The sequence below is a fragment of the Lutra lutra genome, chromosome 12 (assembly GCF_902655055.1).
Source record: "Lutra lutra chromosome 12, mLutLut1.2, whole genome shotgun sequence".
Taxonomy (NCBI): domain Eukaryota; kingdom Metazoa; phylum Chordata; class Mammalia; order Carnivora; family Mustelidae; genus Lutra; species Lutra lutra.
The window spans coordinates 63735913-63753683 of record NC_062289.1 but is presented as its reverse complement, the minus strand read 5'-3'; the positions used below and the strand labels follow the sequence as shown (position 1 = coordinate 63753683).

Sequence of the window (17771 nt, the reverse complement as noted above, 5' to 3'; positions counted from 1 at the left end):
TAAGCCTGGAGGCTTGTCCTGGGAAACTGGAACACAGCAGCTGGTCAGCCTGCCTGTCTATCTCTGACCAAGCAGGCACTAGGGAATGGTGGACGTGGGTTCTCCGCCACAGTGCAGGGTGTGAGCTCTCTGGCACCTGGCCCGTTGGGGTCCCTATGTGGCACAAGTAGAAGCAACTCTCCCAGCCGACGTGGCATTGTTTATGGAAGACAGGACTCGGGTCAGCTCTGGTGCTTCCACAGCTGTCCAGTGAGCAAGGGAGATATAATTGCTTTTCATCTCCCCAAATCCACAACTGCCCAAATCCCCAGTCCCAACCCTGGCCTTTTGGCCCCAAGGGCGCCTAGCTACCTTAGAGGCTCCCCAGGGATTCCCCCCCCCAATTCTGGCTGAGCCCACCTGTGTGCAGACCAGCCTCTGGCCAGGACACCGCCATGGGACTCGGGGCCCAGCCAACCACCCAGAAGCAAGTCTTTTTCTGTGTGTGTGCAGAAAGGGGATCACAGTGGGCCTGGGAGGACATGGAAGAAACCCACTCGGGGCCAGGGAGCTGAGCCCCCTCCGGATGTAGCACATGGATACTCATGCCCCACCTGGCAAGCAGGGAAGGGCAAGCAGCTGGTGGCAAGAGATCTGAGCCACAGAAAATAGGAAGTTCCTTTGTTGCTTTTTTTAATTTTTAAATTTTCTTACAAAAATTTAGTTGTTTACCAATACAGTCTTATTTTGGTTTCATTTTTAATGCTTTTTGTCAGTGTTTTTCTTCTGTGTTTAAGTCCCGAACAGCAGGCACTAGGCAGCAGTCCCCCATTGCTGCCGAAGGTCAGTCCCGGAGCTGTGACTTGGGGATCCAGCAGACAGGGTTCAGCAGCCACGGCCAGGCCAGAGCCGCTCAGGGAAGGCTCCTGCTGCACTGGGGTTCCATGGAGCCAAGGGCAGGGTGGGGGGCAAGCACAGCCTGACCCCCATCTTGCTACCTCCAAAGCCTGTCTGTATGGGCCAGCACCCCCCCCCCCCACCATGGTCTGTCTGCCATGCAGGGTGGGACACAGAGCCCAGCAGATCCCGTCTACCTTCCAGAGTCAAACTCCTTCTTTGAGCCCCCTCCTCCCTTCCCCACTGCCTGCTCTCAGGGCCCGCCGCCAGGCTCCTCTGGGGCCCTGCACACACAGGAGCACAGTTTCCTACACCACCAGCCCCAAAGCAAAGCCAGGTGCCCTGTCCTGCCGCTTCCCTGGCCCCACCCTGGCAGCTCCACTGGCTTTCTTTCTCTCTCTCACTTGCACACAGCACCATGTCAGTAAACAGCTAACTCAGCCTAGGGAGTTAGGAGGGAGGGAGCGAGGGGCAGGAAGGGAGGCATGTCCAGAATGTCTGGCCCTGGCTCCTGGGTGAGAGGCGCTGCCAACCCCTGCCGCCAGGGGGCTCCAAGCTCCACAGCAGGTTCTGTGAGTTCCCTTCTTCCCAAGATCAGATCCCTAAGAACAAAGGGCTACGCTGGAGACCTAAGGAGGGAGAGGGGAAGGTTAAGCAGGGTGGCCTGGGGGCGGGGGAGAGGGGGTGCTAGGCGGACCCCTCCACAGGCTAGGCCAATGAAAGTATGGACAAGGGGCGCCTGGGTGGCTCAGTGGGTTAAAGCCTCTGCCTTCGGCTCAGGTCTAGATCTCAGGGTCCTGGGATCGGGCCCTGCATTGGGCTCTCTGCTCAGCAGGGAGCCTGCTTCCCTCTCTCTCTCTGCCTGCCTCTCTGCCTACTTGTGATCTCTCTCTGTAAGAAAAAAAAAAAAAAGAAAAGAAAGTATGGACAAAGGCAGCTGCTGTAGGTGGCAGAGGCTGACCTCGCGAATCTCACTATCAGGGCCAATCCGACTTGCTGGTCATTGGGGGGCACTGTGCTTGGGGCATTAAATGTGGGGGCCCTGTTCCTGCTCTGGACCCATATGACACAGTGCCTGAGCCGGGACTGCATGCCTGGGGGGCATGTCCATCTCAAACCCCAGCCTGTCCCAGAGATGGGCATTTGAGCCTGCTGAGCTTGAAGCCGGAGTCCCACCAGGGAGCACCAAGGGACAGAACATGCAGCCAGCAGAGATTAACGAGAAGCCCCTTCCCAGAGCACAGGAAACAGCTGAATGAAAAACCAGACGAGAGAACGTACCAGGCATGCAACTAGACCCAGGAGTCAACGGGCTGAGGCTTAGCGTCCCCCACGGCGTCCACCAGCCTGACTGCGGGCCTGCTGGGCCCAGGAGGAACCTTCCTGCTGGGGTCGGGCTGCAGCAGACCAGTGGGCAGTGGGCAGGAAGGCATTAGAGGCAGAACAGAGCAGGTTAGTCAGCGCTGACGGGTGGGGGCTGGGCTGCTGAGGGGGCGAGGCCAGAGCCAGGGTGCACACAATGGGGGAGCTGAGCTAGTGTGGCCCACATAGATACACACTGATGTGTAGACACACACAGGCCTGTGCCCAAAGCCAAGAGACTGTCACAGAACAGGTTAACAGGAGCTGCCCTGTAGGCAGGACAACGATGGGCCCTCCCCCAACCCTCCTCCCCACACCACACAAGCAGAGAAGGGTGAAGACACGCTTGCTCAGACTCCCCCGGCCCTTGTGCATCTTCAGGGCAGGGCCCTCTGTCCTGTGCCCCTGCTCTCCCTATGCGTGTGAGCTTTAAACCACCTGCACCCAGAGACTAATTCTGACAGTAAAGTTTCTGAGGCTGGGGGTGGGGGGCAGTCCCCCAGGCTCTGTCTCCCAGCCCAGCTGCCCTGCAGGTGAGCCCCACCCCAGTGGACCAGGTGGCCTAAACTCAGCACGTTCAGCACCTAGCCAGGCATGCCCTGGGCACCTGCCCACAGCCACTTACTTTCAACAGTTCCTTCTCAGAGGCTTCCCCTGCAGGGTCACTACCTCGAGCCCTCCGCTCCCTCCGGTCCACAGTGGAGTATCCGTCTTGGGGTGGGGACAGGAGAGGAACTCAGGGGCAGGCATCGCAGGAGCAGCTCTCCCTCTCAGCCCAGGCACAGGGGGTCCCTGGGACAGGGTGCACTGGGAGATAACCTCTACCTGCTCCAACACTGTGCTGGAGACTTGGGCCAGGTCGTTTCGTGGTGGCTCAGAACCCTCCAGCCCCCCTCAGCTGACAGACCAAAGACCTTGCCTGGGCATAGACCCCTCCTTTTGGCTACCCACCGCCCCGCCCCCCAGCAACACCCCTAAATCAAATCTCTTTTCCAACCAGCACCTCCTTGGTAGGCTTTCCCAGCACCAAACACACAAGGCAAAACCACCTGGCCCATTTCAGAGCCTCCACTGCCCTCCGCCACCCCCTGCCCCCCCACAGGAAACAAGCAGCTCCATATCTGCACTCACCTGGGCCAAGTGCCTCCATGGGGATCACGTCCCGGCTGCCTGGCTTCTCACCATCTGCAAAGCACAAGCCAGGTGGCTGGCTCGTTGCAAGAACCAGTGGGGACACCAGGACAGACAAACCCACAGCAGGGATGGCTTCTGTGACCTTGGGTATCCTTTGTCACTAATATCTTAGCACCAATCTGCCGGTCCTCTGCCACGGAAACACCCCCCCCCATCAATGTGGACACCATGGGTGTAGAGGTTGTAGGAGGCTGCAAGCCAGGAAAGGGGCCCTCCCAGCCCTCACCTATCTTGGCATAGTCAATGCACCTAGGTGGAAGAGCATTTCTTATACCTCAGATACGGTTTTCCACGCCCCGACCCCATACTCACCAAGGCTCTTGTCCACCAGTGGCAGGGTGCTGTCATCAAAGCCTCCAGGACTCGGTGCTCCTTTGGGTCCCTTAGCAGTAGCAGCGGCTGACTAGGGGTGGGCAGGGGCACAAAACAGGGTGTGGGGTCAGGGGCACTCCTGTGGGGGACCTAGCCTGGAGAAGCGTTGGAGGAAAAGAAAGGCCAGGCAGGCCGCACCTGGAAGCGTGCCTTTGTCCAGCCATCCTTCTGTAGGGCACCTCGAAGCTCCTTGTAGCTCCACACAGTCTGCAGCACGTGGGAGGCGGCCTTCGCTTCACGCACCGATTGGCTGCGGCCAGGCCCAGGGCGGGGTCAGCACTTGGTCCGTCCTGCCCTCCCCACCGGCCCCGCCCTCCCCTGGCCCCCTCTCCAGGCTGCACCCTCATCCACCTGGCAGCGCCAAGTGCTACCAGCGCTGGCACCCCTTGGGCCTGTAGCAGTGAGCGCGCATTGTCCAGGCTGTCGGACACGATCTCATGGATGGTGTTGAGCACGGCCACCACTGTGTCCTCCTCTAGGCGGGCACCCGGTCGCGGCGGAGTCTGTGCATTGCGCACGTTCCGCACCAGCTCCGCCATGGCATAGCTCCCTGAAGGGCAGGGGCCGTTGTCAGCACACACCTCTGCCCACCCCAGCAGGAAGGGGTGGGATCCACCAGGAGAGCCCTCAGGGAGCTGCAAAGTCACTCACTGTGCTCAGGGGCTAGACTTGAGACTGTTTGGGAAGACCTGAGCTCCAGAGGCTGAGATGGAATGACAGAAGCAGGGCTGGGCCCCTGACCTTCTCCCCACCCTGCCGGGGGATGTGGGGGAGCACCCCAGAGCAGCCCCCTGGATTCTGCATCCTGGCTCTGCCCCACCAGCATCCTCACCAATGAGGTCCTTGTTGCGCCGGTCCAGGGAGAGGTTGCGTAGGGCGATGGCGACAGCACGCACCACCTTGTCAGTCTCGGACTGCAGCAGCTCCACGAGCACCGGAAGGCCACGTTCCTTGCGCACCATGGCACGGATGTAGGTGGCCCACTGTGGCAGTGGAGCGGGGAGGGTGCTCAGCACGCTGAGTCCCGCCCACAGGCCTAGACACTCTCCTGCCTAAGCCCTGACTGTTCCCTCTGGCTGGACCCTCCTCCCCGGCAGGACAAAGCCCTACCCAAGCATCTCAACTCTACCTCCAACTTGCAGCCTTTGTGCTGCAAACCTCCCCGGACTTTGGGGAGGCACCATGTCCCATGTGGTCCCCCCACCAAGACTGGGCAAAGGCAGAGGCCGGCACCGATGGGGTACCTAGGATTCTCTATGTCCCCTCCCTGCCAGATTCGGCCTCTCACCATCCAGTTGCCAGCGCTGAGGTTCTGTAGGGCGCCAGCAGCAGCCTCCAGGGTGTTAAAGTTCCGGCTCTCCGTGAGGAGGGAGAGGTAGAGACGTACCACCTCGGGCTGATACAGCAGCTCAAAGCCTGGGCACAGAGCACCCACCGCCCAGTCACCCAGGCCCCCCCCCATTACCCCCTCTTCCCCTCCTCCCATCAATGCCCCCAGGGCAAGAGTCAGCTGGGGCCAGGGATGGGTATGTGCAGTCAGGGAAAATTTAACCACATGTTCACCCCTTATGAGCCACCCAAGGGAGAAAGAATTCCCATTTCATGGAAGAACAGAGACTCAGTGAGGAGGCAGGGGGTCTAAACCAGGTCATTGTTCCCTTGACCCTGCTGCCAAAGAAATGGTATTGGACCTGCCTGGTATCCAGAGCATCCAGGAGGCGGGGGGTAGGGAGGGAGGTGGTAACCAATGGTAACCAGGGCCGCTCCCCTAGCAATAGGACTCAAACTCCCTAACAACAAGGCCAGCCCTCCTGGGTAGTGCAACTAACTGGGGGGGAGGAGCCCTAGCAATGAGACCCATCCTCCCTAGTAACATGGCCCTATTCTCTCCTATGTAACTTAGGCTGTTACCAGTGCGCACCCCTAGCAACAGGGCCCGCCTTCTCAGTCCGCACCCTGCTCAACCACTCCTGGCTCCCCATCAGTTGAGGCCCTGGCCCCCCAGTGCAGCAGAGTTGCCCCAAGGTACTCCAGAGAGGAGGGGCTGAACAGCCTTTCAGTTGTCCTGTACCCAGACATTATTCCTCCTCTCCTATCCTCCCACTCCACATTTTCTCACCCCCTCCCCATTCCTCATGCCTCAGTCCCTCCACTCCAGCTCTGCTGGGCTTCCTTTCCCCAGATGCTCCAAGCACGTCTACCACTCAGGGTATTTACCGCTGAAGGCATCTGCCGGCACTGGTCCCTCTGTGTGTGATGTTTTCCCCTAGATCCCATGGCTGGGGTCTTCCACCCTGCTTGGGGGTATCTGGGCTTGCAGGGTGGGCCGTGGCCTGGGGCTCACACAAGGGCAGAACTATCTTACTGAGGCTAGATTCCCAGTGTACAGAACATCACCTGCACACAGTAGGGCTGCAACAGACACAGGGGACGAGAAGACAAACCACTCTGCCTCCTGCATGATCAGCCTCCCTACTAGACCTGACTGCCCACCTCAGCTCCTAAACCCCCGGAGTGAACATGAGCCCCTCAGCTGACACCACAGGTCCTGCCTAACCGGTCTCTGCCCTTCACTGAAGGCCTTACTCTGCCCTTCACTGAAGGCCTTATCCCCTCTAGTTTTTTCGCATGCTGTGTGACCTGGTAAATGCCTGGCCTCTCTCTCTCTGTGCCTCTGTCTCCCACCCTGCCTGGAGTGACCCACAGAACTGACCCTGATTCTGAACCCATAGCAGGTACCCAGGGACTGGACAGCCTTCTGGGGGGCGCACACCTGTGGACTGTTTCCCCACGGGATCCCCAAGGCCCTTCAAGTCTGCTTGGTAGCACAAAGCCTCGCTACCTGGATGGGCCTGGGCTGAATTCTGCTGCTGTCGACTCACCTTTGGCAGCCTCTGTTCGCTTGGGCAGGTCCAGTGTGTCAAAGTTCCGGTCCATGTCACCATCCTTCTTCCCTGGAACAGAGAAGCGGCGGAGGTGAGCTCACTAGCTCGCAGTCACCCTCATCTCAAATGAGGGAGCATCTTCTCCTCTGAAAGGCAGCAGAGCTGAGTTCAGATGATCTGGGCTCCCTATCTGCCCAGCCTCACGGGGACTTTGTGTGGTCCCTTTAAGCCATATATCACCTCATTCCCAGGGGCAGACTTTGTTCCCTGGGGCCTGTGGAGACATATACACCCAGACCCTGCCCCCCGTTGACTCTCCCTGTTCCAGCTCCAGGCCCAGCCCTGCCTGGGTAGCTGGGTCTGAGGTTACAGAGGAATAGCCCGTTGGCCTCCCAGTGAGTCCAGGGCTGACATTCCTGCCGTTGCCATGTCCACACAGTTGTCATGGAGACGGCTGCCTGGGAAAGGGACTGGGGATGGGGCAGGGCCTTGAGGCGGACCGCCCTGCAGTTGTCATAGCGATGACTGCCTGGACAACAGGGTGGGTGACACCTCCCTGGTGTCCACTGCACCCACTGGGCCTGGACAGCAGGACAAACAGGGACTCACCTTGGTGGAACCACTCCTCTGGGCGGCCGGAGGAAGCACAGGAGAGAGGAGATGAGCCTGAGTGGGCAGCACCCCCCCACCACGCCCTCCTAGGTGGCCTCGACTTCCCAATGCATACCCTGGGTTGAACAGATAGGTCGGGGAACCCCATCCCGATCACTGGGGAGGGCTGAGTGCTCGCAAGTGGAGCAAGAAAGGGGAGGCCTGGGTTCAGAACAGGTCCACACGGGGTGGGCGGGCGGGGGAGGAGGTCAAGGCGGTGCACAGATGCAACTCAGCAGGTGCCTGAGAATGTGGATCCCGGAACCTGCACCCAGCAAATGCCAGGTAGGATGGTGTGAAGGCAGGGTGGGGTACTGCCTCCAGGCCATCTCAAGGTCTTCAGGTGCTCTGTGAATGCCAGGAGGCAGCATTGACTTCAGTACTTTCCAAACAGGGACCCAAAGAACCCTTCCTGGGGCTGAGGGACTGAGTCCAGGCAGCAGCAGGGACAACCATGTAGGTTCACCCCTGCCCTCCACTGGGGGACCCCAGAGTGCAGATGGTCTGTCAGTTGGATGACCCTACGGCCTTCCAGGCTCCCTGCTTCCCCACCTGCCCATCACGAGCTGACCAGGTGGTCTCTGGCTTCTGGGATGGCCACAGGTATGGTGCCCCTTCAGCCTGGGGTAGCAGGGGGAGTCCTAGAGTACAGTACCCCAGTCCCTCCCACACACCTTTGGCCTTCTTGCCACCGAAACAGCCGGCGTCATCCCTCCTCCGGCGCTGGGAACCCGCAGCACCGCCCGGGGGCCCTGGCTCAGCCTCCTGGTACCTGTCGGCCCCAGGCACCTCCTTGTGCACGTGGTAGGACAGGTTCCGCATGATACACACACAGTTCTCCACCGACTGCGGGGAGAGGAGAAATGGTGGAGCAGGGCCAGGTGAGCACAGAGACTGCCCACCCTCCCCAGGGAAGTCTGGCCACAGCCAGTGTGCACAGAGGGAGCTGAGGGTGCAAAGACAGGGAGACCAAAGCCAGGGGGCCTACAGGGGTGAGGGCTCCCAGGGAGGGGCTGAGGAAGGAAAAATGTGGAGAACACACCATGGGTAGGAGCTGGTGGGGGACTTCAGAGCATGTCCACTTTGGAGTGGTCACTTCGGTGTGGCCCATGCCCAGGGCACTGCCCCAGACTGCATGCCTACTTCTCCTGTGCTGCCCCAATAGTTCAGGGCCCCCTGGGCCCAGTCCCTGCTCCATCTCCCTAACCCTTTGGAGGAGGCTATGAGACTCACCCAGCTGAGACCTGCTAGGGACATCCGCCCTGCCCCCTGCCCCACCCACCTTGTTGTCCGTGTCCTTTCTGCCCACTGCAGACTGCAAGGCGTGCAACAGGGCATCCACCAGCCCCTCACATTCCCGGAGCCGCCGCCGGGCCTCTGCACCATCCGAACTCACGTTCCTGGGTGGCCAAGAGCAAGCCTGGTAACCCCTGGCTCCCACGGGGATTTCCCAGCCCCTCCCCTGCACCAGGCCTTGGGGTCAGGTCTTCGTCTGTAAGAACAGCTCTGACACCAGCCTGTTAGGGCTATTGACAGTGTCTCAACCACTGCAACCCTCGGAAGGAGCCCTGGCCTAGCATCTGTGTGGAGCTGGGGGCCTTTTCTGATGCCCAGCAGAATTGGAAGGGTCCAGAGTCCTGAATCCACGCACAGGTAATTCTGCTCCCCCTGCCCCAGTGGCAGTTCTGAGTTCAACCTTACCCTGAGATGAGGACCCCAGAGGGCCACACGGCTACATCCTGATGGACAGGCAGGACCATGGGAACCCAGGATCCCCTGTGGGGACTCTGTTGTGATGGCCAGGGTTGGAGGACTGGGGCTGAGGTCACCAGGACGTGCAATGAGGCCTCTGAGGCAGACGGAAGATGAGGGTCCTGGCTCCCCCTAACCTGGCTGTCACGGTGATGGGAATGTGGGTAGAAGCTGAGCAGGGCTGGAGACATGGGGTCCTACATGAGAGCGTGGCAGACCTTGTCCAGAGGCTGCCCTTGGGGCTGAGTACAGCCCCATCAGGCCCCATTCTCCGGACTTGGGCAGGAACTGCGACATTGGCTAGGAGGCTCCTGAGACTTGGGTGGCTAATTGCCTTCCAGGTTATATAGGACACGAGTACATTCCCAGGTCTGTGTACAGGCTCTGGTGCCTGGCTCCTGCCTCCTTGACCAAGAACGGTCCTGGGTGGCTGCAGAGAAGAGTGCCCGAGCCCAGCCCCCACCCACACCTCAAGCAGCCTGATGTGTTCTTGAAGACTGTCGTCCACTCAGCATCCCTTGGCTTGGAATCCTCATTGGGCTCACGCTCCCAGCCTGAGTGGGGCACAATGACCTCGTGGGTCAGCGTCTGCAGGCCGTGGTCAATGATGACCATCTTCAGGGGCTCGTAGGATGACAGGTTCCAGAGTGTGCCTGCAGGGTGCCATTAACCAGCCCGTGCTCACCACACAAGCAGTGACCTTCCGACCTCCCCACGAGACCTCACTCAGGACATGCCCCAGAAGGCAGGAATTAACAAAAGCCGTGAGAGGTCCTGGGTGCCCACCCTGGCCCAAGCAAGTTACCTAACAGTAGCTACCTGCTGGGAGGAAGCACCAGGCGGGGTGGGACACAGAGGAAAGGCTGGCAGGGAGCCCGTGGCTGGACAAGCAGGTACATTCTCTTCCCCCATCCCTTCTGAGCCCGGGGGGTGGGGGGGGCAGGTGGCACTACTGCTCCACTGGCCCCACCTAAAGGTGGTCACATGACCCTACCTGACTAATTGGGTCCCATAAGGCACCATCGCCCAGCACCAGCCCCATTGGAGGGTGGGACCAGAAGGCTAGACCTGGAGTATGGGGATTGAGAGGGTGGGGGCAGAGATGGAGAGGGAATGTGCCTGAAGAGTCCACAGGTAGAGAGACTGGGGACCTCAGCCTAAGCTTAACGCCTACTCCCAGCAGCTGAACTCCTGACAGAATGGGTGGGTGGTTGTGGGGTGAGTCTTTCCCTGGCCGAGCCTCACTCTCCTCTCCCTGAGGGATGGGGGGAGGCCAGGCGTCACTCACCGGTGACGAGCTCTCGGACCTCGTTATCCCGGGCAGCCCGCAGCAGGCGCACCAGGGCAGGCACACCACCGCAGTCCCGGATAGCAGCCTTGTTGTCCGTGTCCCGGCCATAAGAGAGGTTCCGCAGTGCCCCACAGGCCCGCCGCCGCACCTCTGCCCTCGGGTGGTCCAGCAGAGCCACGAGCAAGGGCAGGCCCCGCAGCTGCCGCACGCGTCGCTTGACGCCTTCATTCTCGAAGCACAGGTGCTGCAGGTAGGCAGCCGCGTTGGCTTTCACAGGGTCCACGGGGTGTCGCAGCATAGCCAAGACCTCTGGCAGCTCGGGGTCCCGCCAACGCGGCTCCTTACGGGCACTATCGACTGAGGGCGACCGCCGTACCACTCTGTCCAGACTGCCCAGGCTGCCCCGTTCTGGCTGGGCCAGGGGGGCCGTTGCAGCGGGAAACGGGGGCCGCTCCTCTATCAGCTCACCGCCATCATCTGCCACATCCTCATAGGGCCTGTGCAGGCAGGCAGGGCACAGGAATATCTCAGCACTGCCTGAGGATGCCCACTCCAAGGCCACCCACCATTATCTTCATTATCGTGGACCACGAACCCATGAAGGGTGGGGATAGGTCTACAGCATTCGTATGGAGCCCCAAGTACTGAGTGGGTGCTGCAAGTCACACCCTAGGCCAGCAAGAACTGACTCACTAGCCAGCGACCTGGCCAAACACCAGCTAGTGGTTATTGGGGCTTGGATCCCCCTAAGATGGGGAGCTCACTCACTCCCATCACCATGCAGCATTCCCCAGTTGGGAGTTAAATGCATTTCTATGAAACATCTATCTGTGACTGGGATCCTGCTTTCCCATGAGAACCATCTTTGTGACATGAGATCTGCCAGGATGTGGGGGCAGGAGGTGACCCTCCCTGCACACAGCCATCCTGGTGGGACCATATAAGGGGCATTCAGGCCACCAGTCCCCCAGAGTACATGATGTCCTTGTGGGATGTCACCAGCAAACCTACTTCCTAGAGCAGGGAGTGAAGCCAGGAGGGGTCAGATGTCTTGCCTGTGGTCACCCAGCATAATTCATACCAAGGCTGTGATCATGTTCTCACTCTACAGATGGAAAAACTGAGGGCTGAGGTGACAGAACCAGAGTCGATGCTGGGAAGAGCTTGATAGCCTAGTTTCTGGTTGCTTCTGTACACAGGGGCAATTGAGGCCTGGGGAAAGGCTGGAGCCTCAGACTCAGAGGAAATGCTCTGAGCCTCTTGTGTTCCTACCTTCATGGTCATCTGTCTGGAGCAGGGATAGTGGGTGTTGGGCATGGTCACTGACTTCCCTAATGCTCCAGACTTCCAGGGAGGGTGCCTGGTACAACTTCCACTATCCCAGAAGCTTCCCTTGCTGCTGTCCTTGAATTGAAGCTGATTCAAACTAGTGTGTAACTAACTTAGCCCCAGCAGCTAGACCTCCTGCAGAGGACTCTCTGCTGGGGGAATGGAAGGCAGACTTCCCAGAGGCGGTGGCCAGACTGAGGGTCCTCACCTGCTTCGAAGGCCACGCCCACACTCAGGCCTCCTCCTTGTGGCAGTACCGTAGTCAGGCTCCAGCTCCGGGCCACCCTCATCGTCAGCAGCTAGACTGCGGGTGTCATCCTCTAAGCCGTATGGCTCTGCCTGGAAGCGTTCCGGCTGGGAGCGACCAGCTGGTGGCACAGGCTCGGGGCCTGCAGGGAAGGCCTCACGTCGGCCAGGCAGTGTGAAGCAGCCATCGACGGGGCCTGGGCCAAGTGGGCCACGTGTGGGCCGCACACCCAGCCCCCGGGAGAGACTGCCATAGCTGGGGACATCACGGGGCTCAGGGCCATCGGTAAAGCTGCCCGCGCTGCTGAGGTAGGCGCGGGAAAGTGTGGCTGCCGGACCGCCCCCGCGCAACAGGAAGTGCCGGTCCAGCGGGCCGTCTGCAAAGGGGCCTAGCGGGGGGCCTCCATCCAGCAGGGGTAGGCCATCTGGGCCTACGGGTACTTGGCGCACTGTCCTGGTAGTCACCGTCTTGACCGTCTTGGTGACCTGGTGGGGAAGTGGGTGGCCGGTGGGCAGAATGGGCAGCCTGAGAGGCCCGGACACCAATAGGTGCCCTGGGAGGCCCCTCTGTACATGCAACAACCGTGGCTACATGGCCTACTTGCCCACTGCCTGGGCCTGGCCATACCTTGGTCTCAGTGCGCCGGGTTGTGCCGTCTTCTGATGTGACAATGGACACGTGGGAGGTAGGGGTGCCGGGGTCCTCCTCTACAGTCACCGTCTCCTCCAGCACCTCGGGCGCCTCTGGCATTGTGGCCAGTGAGGCCTGGCTGCCCGGGCTCTGCTCCTAGGTGTGTGTGGGGGGTGAGGGGTTGTCAGTGGGAGGACCCACAGCTCGCTGGCCCTAGAGTGTGGATGCAGGTGCTGGCCTAGAGGCCGGGAGGGCCTTCTTCCCACCCCTGGAACCCACAGGCCCCAGAGCCTATCTCAGCCCCAGCCCATTCCTGCCTCTGAATGCCATGCGGCTGACTGATCCTGCTGCCCTATCCCATGGGGAATTTGGGGCTTGACCTCCCCCAGTCCTGGTGCCTCCCTGGGCTGAGCTGCAAGGCCTGGCTGCTACAGGTTCCTGGTGGCTCAAGGAGGTTGGTGGGACCTGGAGCTTGGATTCTGGACATGGCTCACTACCCCCGGCTGGGCCTCCTTGTGTCCTGGGCCTCTTCCCAAGAAACCCTGAACGCAGAGGCCTCGGGGAGCAGCTTCAGCACCACTCACTGACTCCCCAGGGCCACACCCAGGCCCCCACTGCTCCCAAGGCCAGCCAGACGCCCTCGCAGGACGGAAATACCCAGTTCTCAGAATGCCCAAAATACCCTTGCTCCTTCCGGCCTGGACACTCTTGGGGTGTTGAGTGGGCAGAGCCTAGCCCTACCTCATTTGGGCCAGCATTTGGCGCTCCCTGTTGAGGTGCTGGGTATTTTCTCAGAACCCTGAGGTGGTGATTCAGGCCAGGTGTCCCCAGTTAGTCCTTGATGGGAGCCCTGGTGTCCCCTCTCCATATACCTCCCTCCAAGGTCTCCCCAACTACAGCTCCCCTTGCCTTCATCCCTGCAGGGGATGACCATGGTGGAATTCCAGGCAAGACAACTCTGGACAGAAGCCTTTTTAAGGCCCTACACCTAGAGCCAGACATGCCAGTGGGGAAGCAGAGGCTCCATAGCAGAGCTAAACTGACTGTGCTGACTGGCAAAGGGGGCCGAGAGCTGAAGTCCATCTACCCCTGGGCCTCTGACTGCACGGGTCCCCACAGCATGCCAACGTCCCAGGATTAGCATCTGGTCAGCATGGATAGGGGCTGAAACCCAAGCTGCCGTGGGCAGGCAAGCAGGAGCACATTCCTGGGCAGCGGGGGCCAGGTCAGCAGGAGGACAGGCCCTGCTCTGTGGCCCAGATACTGTGCCTTGAGGAATGGGTCCCCTGTCTGGGCCCCCAGGCCTCTGAGGACCTATCCAGAAACAGAGCTGAGGCCCAAGGAAGGCCACAACCCTATCTGCCCACCACTAGAGCCCTACTCTGCTCCTGGCCCTGGGTGTGGGAGGTACGTAAGCCTAGATGCCCAGGGCTGCCCTGGGGCCTGCCTCCCAAGGTTCTTGGGGTGCGGAGTCTCCTCAGGTTGGGTCCTGCCCTGACAAAACGCTTAAGCCGCCAATTACACACCATGCTGAGATTCTGGACCCCTGCAAACTCTTTGGAGGTCCAGATATAGGCCTGCACCAAGTTAGGACAGGCGTATGCCCTGGGCTCTGGAGACACAGGAACGAAGCCCCAGAATGCAGCCTCTGCTCCCAGAAGCAGGACCAAAGAGGACAACAGTATGTGATTTCATAGAGAGGAAAACAGAGGCCTGACAGAAGGGAGAGGCTTAGCCAGGACTCCACAAACCACCGACAGGGGATCTCAGGCATCCACAGGGAAGGCCATTTTGCAAGGCCTTCCAGCTAACACCTCACCCCTTGTGGGCCGCAGCCTTGGCTGCCACTCAGTTTGGGGTTGTAGGTGGAAAGCGTGATGGGGACGTGGCCAGGAAGGAGGAACGATGTTCCCTGAGGAGGAGGAGGAAGCTGAGACCCTGAATAGGGACATGTGGCTGGGCTGCCAGGCTAGGCGGCCTGGGCTCTTCTCTGAAGGCCCTGGGAGCCGGGATAGTTCCAGACTAGAAGGTTCAGGGAGAGCCTGTCACTGCTGGTGTCTCGCCTGCCCCACCTGTGTTTGGCAACTGTGGGAGCAAATGTGTGTCAGATGCTGAGCTCTCTCTGTTGGGCCCTGGGGGGCCAGGCATGGAGGGGCCTAGGGCCACAACCTTGTGGCTACAAGTGGAGGGGAGAAGCGAGAAGCAAGATGGACAAGAGGGGACCAGAGCACTGCCAGGAGGACATGGCCCTGAGAGTGGATAGAAGAGCCTCCAACTCCCCAGTTAGGGGCTGGGTGTGATAAGGGAGGAGGAGGAGGAAGCACACCTCAGACTCCAACGCTACCGTGACTCAGTTTATTCTCACTCTAGCCTGGGATGAGGGTCTGACACAGTGCAGCACAGGGGATGAAGAGATGGGGTCCAGAAGAGCCAGGACCCCCCACCCCACCCCAATGCCTGGCAACCTCACAGCATCACCCACCAATGCCCAGTCCAGGCAGCCCGGTAGTGGGATCCTGAGGCCCCAAGAGCCCCCACTGGCAAATGACCTCAGGGAGCTAAAAACAGGCGATGACTTCACCCAGGCGGGCAGGCAGGCAGGAGCCTGAGTCAGCCGGTGATCACAGGAAGGCCCGGCCCCTGTTACACACGCCTGGGCACACATGCAGATAAGGAACTGGACATGCGTGCATGTACCTGGTGCTTCCAACAGGGACACATGCACAGACACAGGTGTGTGTGTAAGCACCCAGCCTGGCCCATGGGCCCAAGCGCGTCCATCTGCATGCTGTCCTAACAGTCCCTGGTACACAGCGCCCGCTGCCCCCAGAGGGACTTGCACGTGCCAACACATCCCCGTCACCTCCTCCTGTCTCCCATCCCTGTGTCCAGACTACCTGGACACCCCCTCAACCACCCACTCCGGGTGGTCTCAGAGCTGGCAGCAGAGTGGGGAACCAAAGCCTGCGGTGGAGAAAGGCCCAAGGTCAACCACAGTTCAGGCCTCTGCCACATCTTTGGGGGTGGTGGCATGGGTCTGTGGAATGATGACTGGCAAACAGATGGCACTCAACAGAGGCAGCTGACCGGGGTGCCTGCATCTTCATCTGACCTCAAGACTCTGCTCTAGGGCCACATGTCTTTACCCGGGGCAGCACACCCCAGAGACCCCTGGCAATGCAGCTCAGGGCCTCCCTGCACCCCAGACACGAACACCAGCCTGGACCCATAACCCCCAGCCCTTCGCATCCCAAGCCAAATCCTGTCAACTATCTCTTATCACCCTTCCCCACCCCTAGCTTCATTCTTGCCCCTCTTCCTGGGACCACTGACCTGTCTCCCATCACCTACCTCCACGGCCCAAACTGTCCCCATGGCACTCCCATCCATGGTCTATCCGGTCCAAGGTCTATAGGCCTGGTCCAGAGTGGGGCTGCTATCCAGACCTAGGGTTTCCCAGGAGCTCCCTTGAACTTGTGGAAGGGGCCTGGCCCAAGACTCCAAGTCCGAGGCCAGAGTGGCCAGTACTCAGAAAGGTAAACCCAACCAGCCACCACTGCTCTTAAGAGGGTCCCCAGAGGCACAGAGAGAGGGCCATAGGCCCTGTCACACACCTGGGGCTCAGCTTCCTCATATGGAAACAGAAGGCACCCAGGATATCACAGCCAAAGGACAAGCGGGATAGTGCCAGTCCCGGACACCTTGGTGGCTGGATCTAAGGAACATGGGGAGTAGAATACAAGATGTGGGCCAACGTACAGAGGGGCCACAACTCTTGTGGGCTGCAAAGGCCCACAACCACATCTGAGGTACATGTGGGAATGGCAGAGGGAGGGGATGGGAAATCAAGCCAAGTCATAATGGGGAAGGAGAGTTGGACTGGGGTCCCGGAGACATGGATTGATGTCACCAACCGCACTTCACAGATGAGCACCCATGATGTGTATTGTGAAGAGCAAACCTCAAGACAGGCGCCCCACCCTGCCCATGGTCCTACCGCACACTCAGAGAATGAGTTAAGGTAGGATCCCACACTTGGCTCCCACAATCCCGTCCTGGCCCACAAAGGGCAGAAGACAGCTGGCACTGAATAACTGAATGGAGGGATGAAGGGATGAACATGTCCCCCTATCCCCTTCACCCCAGCACAGCCATCCCTGATATAGTCCAAGACAATCCATGCTGGCATCTCTCATCGGAGGGTAAGCTCTTGGCCACTACAGATGCCCTCTCCTGATGTCCAGAGCCTCTGCCCAGCCCAGGCAGATGGGGGGCTTATCACCTCCCCAGGGCAGCAGCCCACCTACCAGGGCTTGCAGACCACACTGAGTGGCCAAGACACCATGGGGCAGTGGGTGCCCAGCAGACTTGGGAAGCGAGTCTGTGGGGGATAGCAGGGCTGGCTGTCACCATTGCAGTTTCTCCAAGCCCAAGCCACATCCATCAGCTACACAGTGGCCCCAGCTGCCCCCAGCTGACACTTATCTGGGACAATCAGTAGGTCGACCCTAGGGGCCATACCAAAGCTGCATAGCAGGCACAAACCCAGCCGCCAGGAAGAGGCAGGTGGCCCCCAAACACAAGGGGCCTGGGGCAGTTGTTCCTCCAGCCTCAGTTTCCCAGCCTGTAATCGCACCCCAAACCCTCTGAGCACGGAGGTGCTGGCTGCCGAAATGCCTCCCTCCCGCTCCTTCCCAGCACTGGGAAGCTGACTCCGAGGGTTTTCCTCGGAGACCCCCCCACCCCTACACACACACCGCCTCCGCACGTGGGCAGGGCCCTTTTCCACCCCTCCCCTCACGTGCGCTGCCGCGGCAGACAGGTCTTCCATTAAAGCTCCGGAAGCTCCTTTGCAGGTCCCCAGAGTCGGAGCCCGCGCTAAGAGTGTGGAAGGGAGGCGGTGCCCACCGAGACCCCCAGGGAGCTGGAGGCCTAGCCCGGCTGCCCTCTCCGGACTCGGCATCCCTCCCGCACAGAGGAGCTGCTCAGAAAGGCCCTCACCCACCACCCGCGAGCCAGGCACCTGTCCTGGGCGCTGCCCTGGGGTGCACCCACCCCGATCCTGTCCCTCGCTTCCCGGCGCCGAGTCGCACCGCCCGGGGCCCCCGCGCCGGGTCCCCAGAAACCCCGCGGCCCCGCCCCGCGCCTTGCACACCCCCCCGGGCGGCGCGCTCACTCCACC

At 60.4% G+C, this 17771-nt stretch overlaps 1 protein-coding gene across 8 annotated transcripts in view; it reads right to left on the bottom strand.

The window, feature by feature from the left end:
* Positions 1-655: 655 nt before the first annotated feature.
* ARVCF (ARVCF delta catenin family member) overlaps positions 656-17771 on the bottom strand; it is a 53499-nt gene continuing 36383 nt past the window's right edge. For 4 of the 8 annotated variants that reach the window (XM_047697562.1, XM_047697569.1, XM_047697563.1 and 1 more), the window contains 17 exons: positions 12587-12745; positions 11921-12444; positions 10381-10880; positions 9562-9745; positions 8623-8740; positions 8015-8186; positions 7299-7316; positions 6687-6758; positions 5093-5220; positions 4637-4787; positions 4156-4354; positions 3943-4054; positions 3745-3835; positions 3370-3423; positions 2864-2949; positions 2158-2273; positions 656-1505 (listed from right to left, as the gene is read on the bottom strand). In XM_047697562.1, the coding sequence (XP_047553518.1) occupies positions 2169-2273; positions 2864-2949; positions 3370-3423; positions 3745-3835; positions 3943-4054; positions 4156-4354; positions 4637-4787; positions 5093-5220; positions 6687-6758; positions 7299-7316; positions 8015-8186; positions 8623-8740; positions 9562-9745; positions 10381-10880; positions 11921-12444; positions 12587-12745 (2673 nt within the window). In that variant the 3' untranslated portion in view covers positions 656-1505; positions 2158-2168. Of the gene's footprint in view, positions 1506-2157; positions 2274-2863; positions 2950-3369; positions 3424-3744; positions 3836-3942; positions 4055-4155; positions 4355-4636; positions 4788-5092; positions 5221-6686; positions 6759-7298; positions 7317-8014; positions 8187-8622; positions 8741-9561; positions 9746-10380; positions 10881-11920; positions 12445-12586; positions 12746-16203; positions 16305-17771 lie in introns of all 8 variants that reach the window. The other 4 variants (XM_047697564.1, XM_047697568.1, XM_047697570.1 and 1 more) reach the window with 3 other exon arrangements.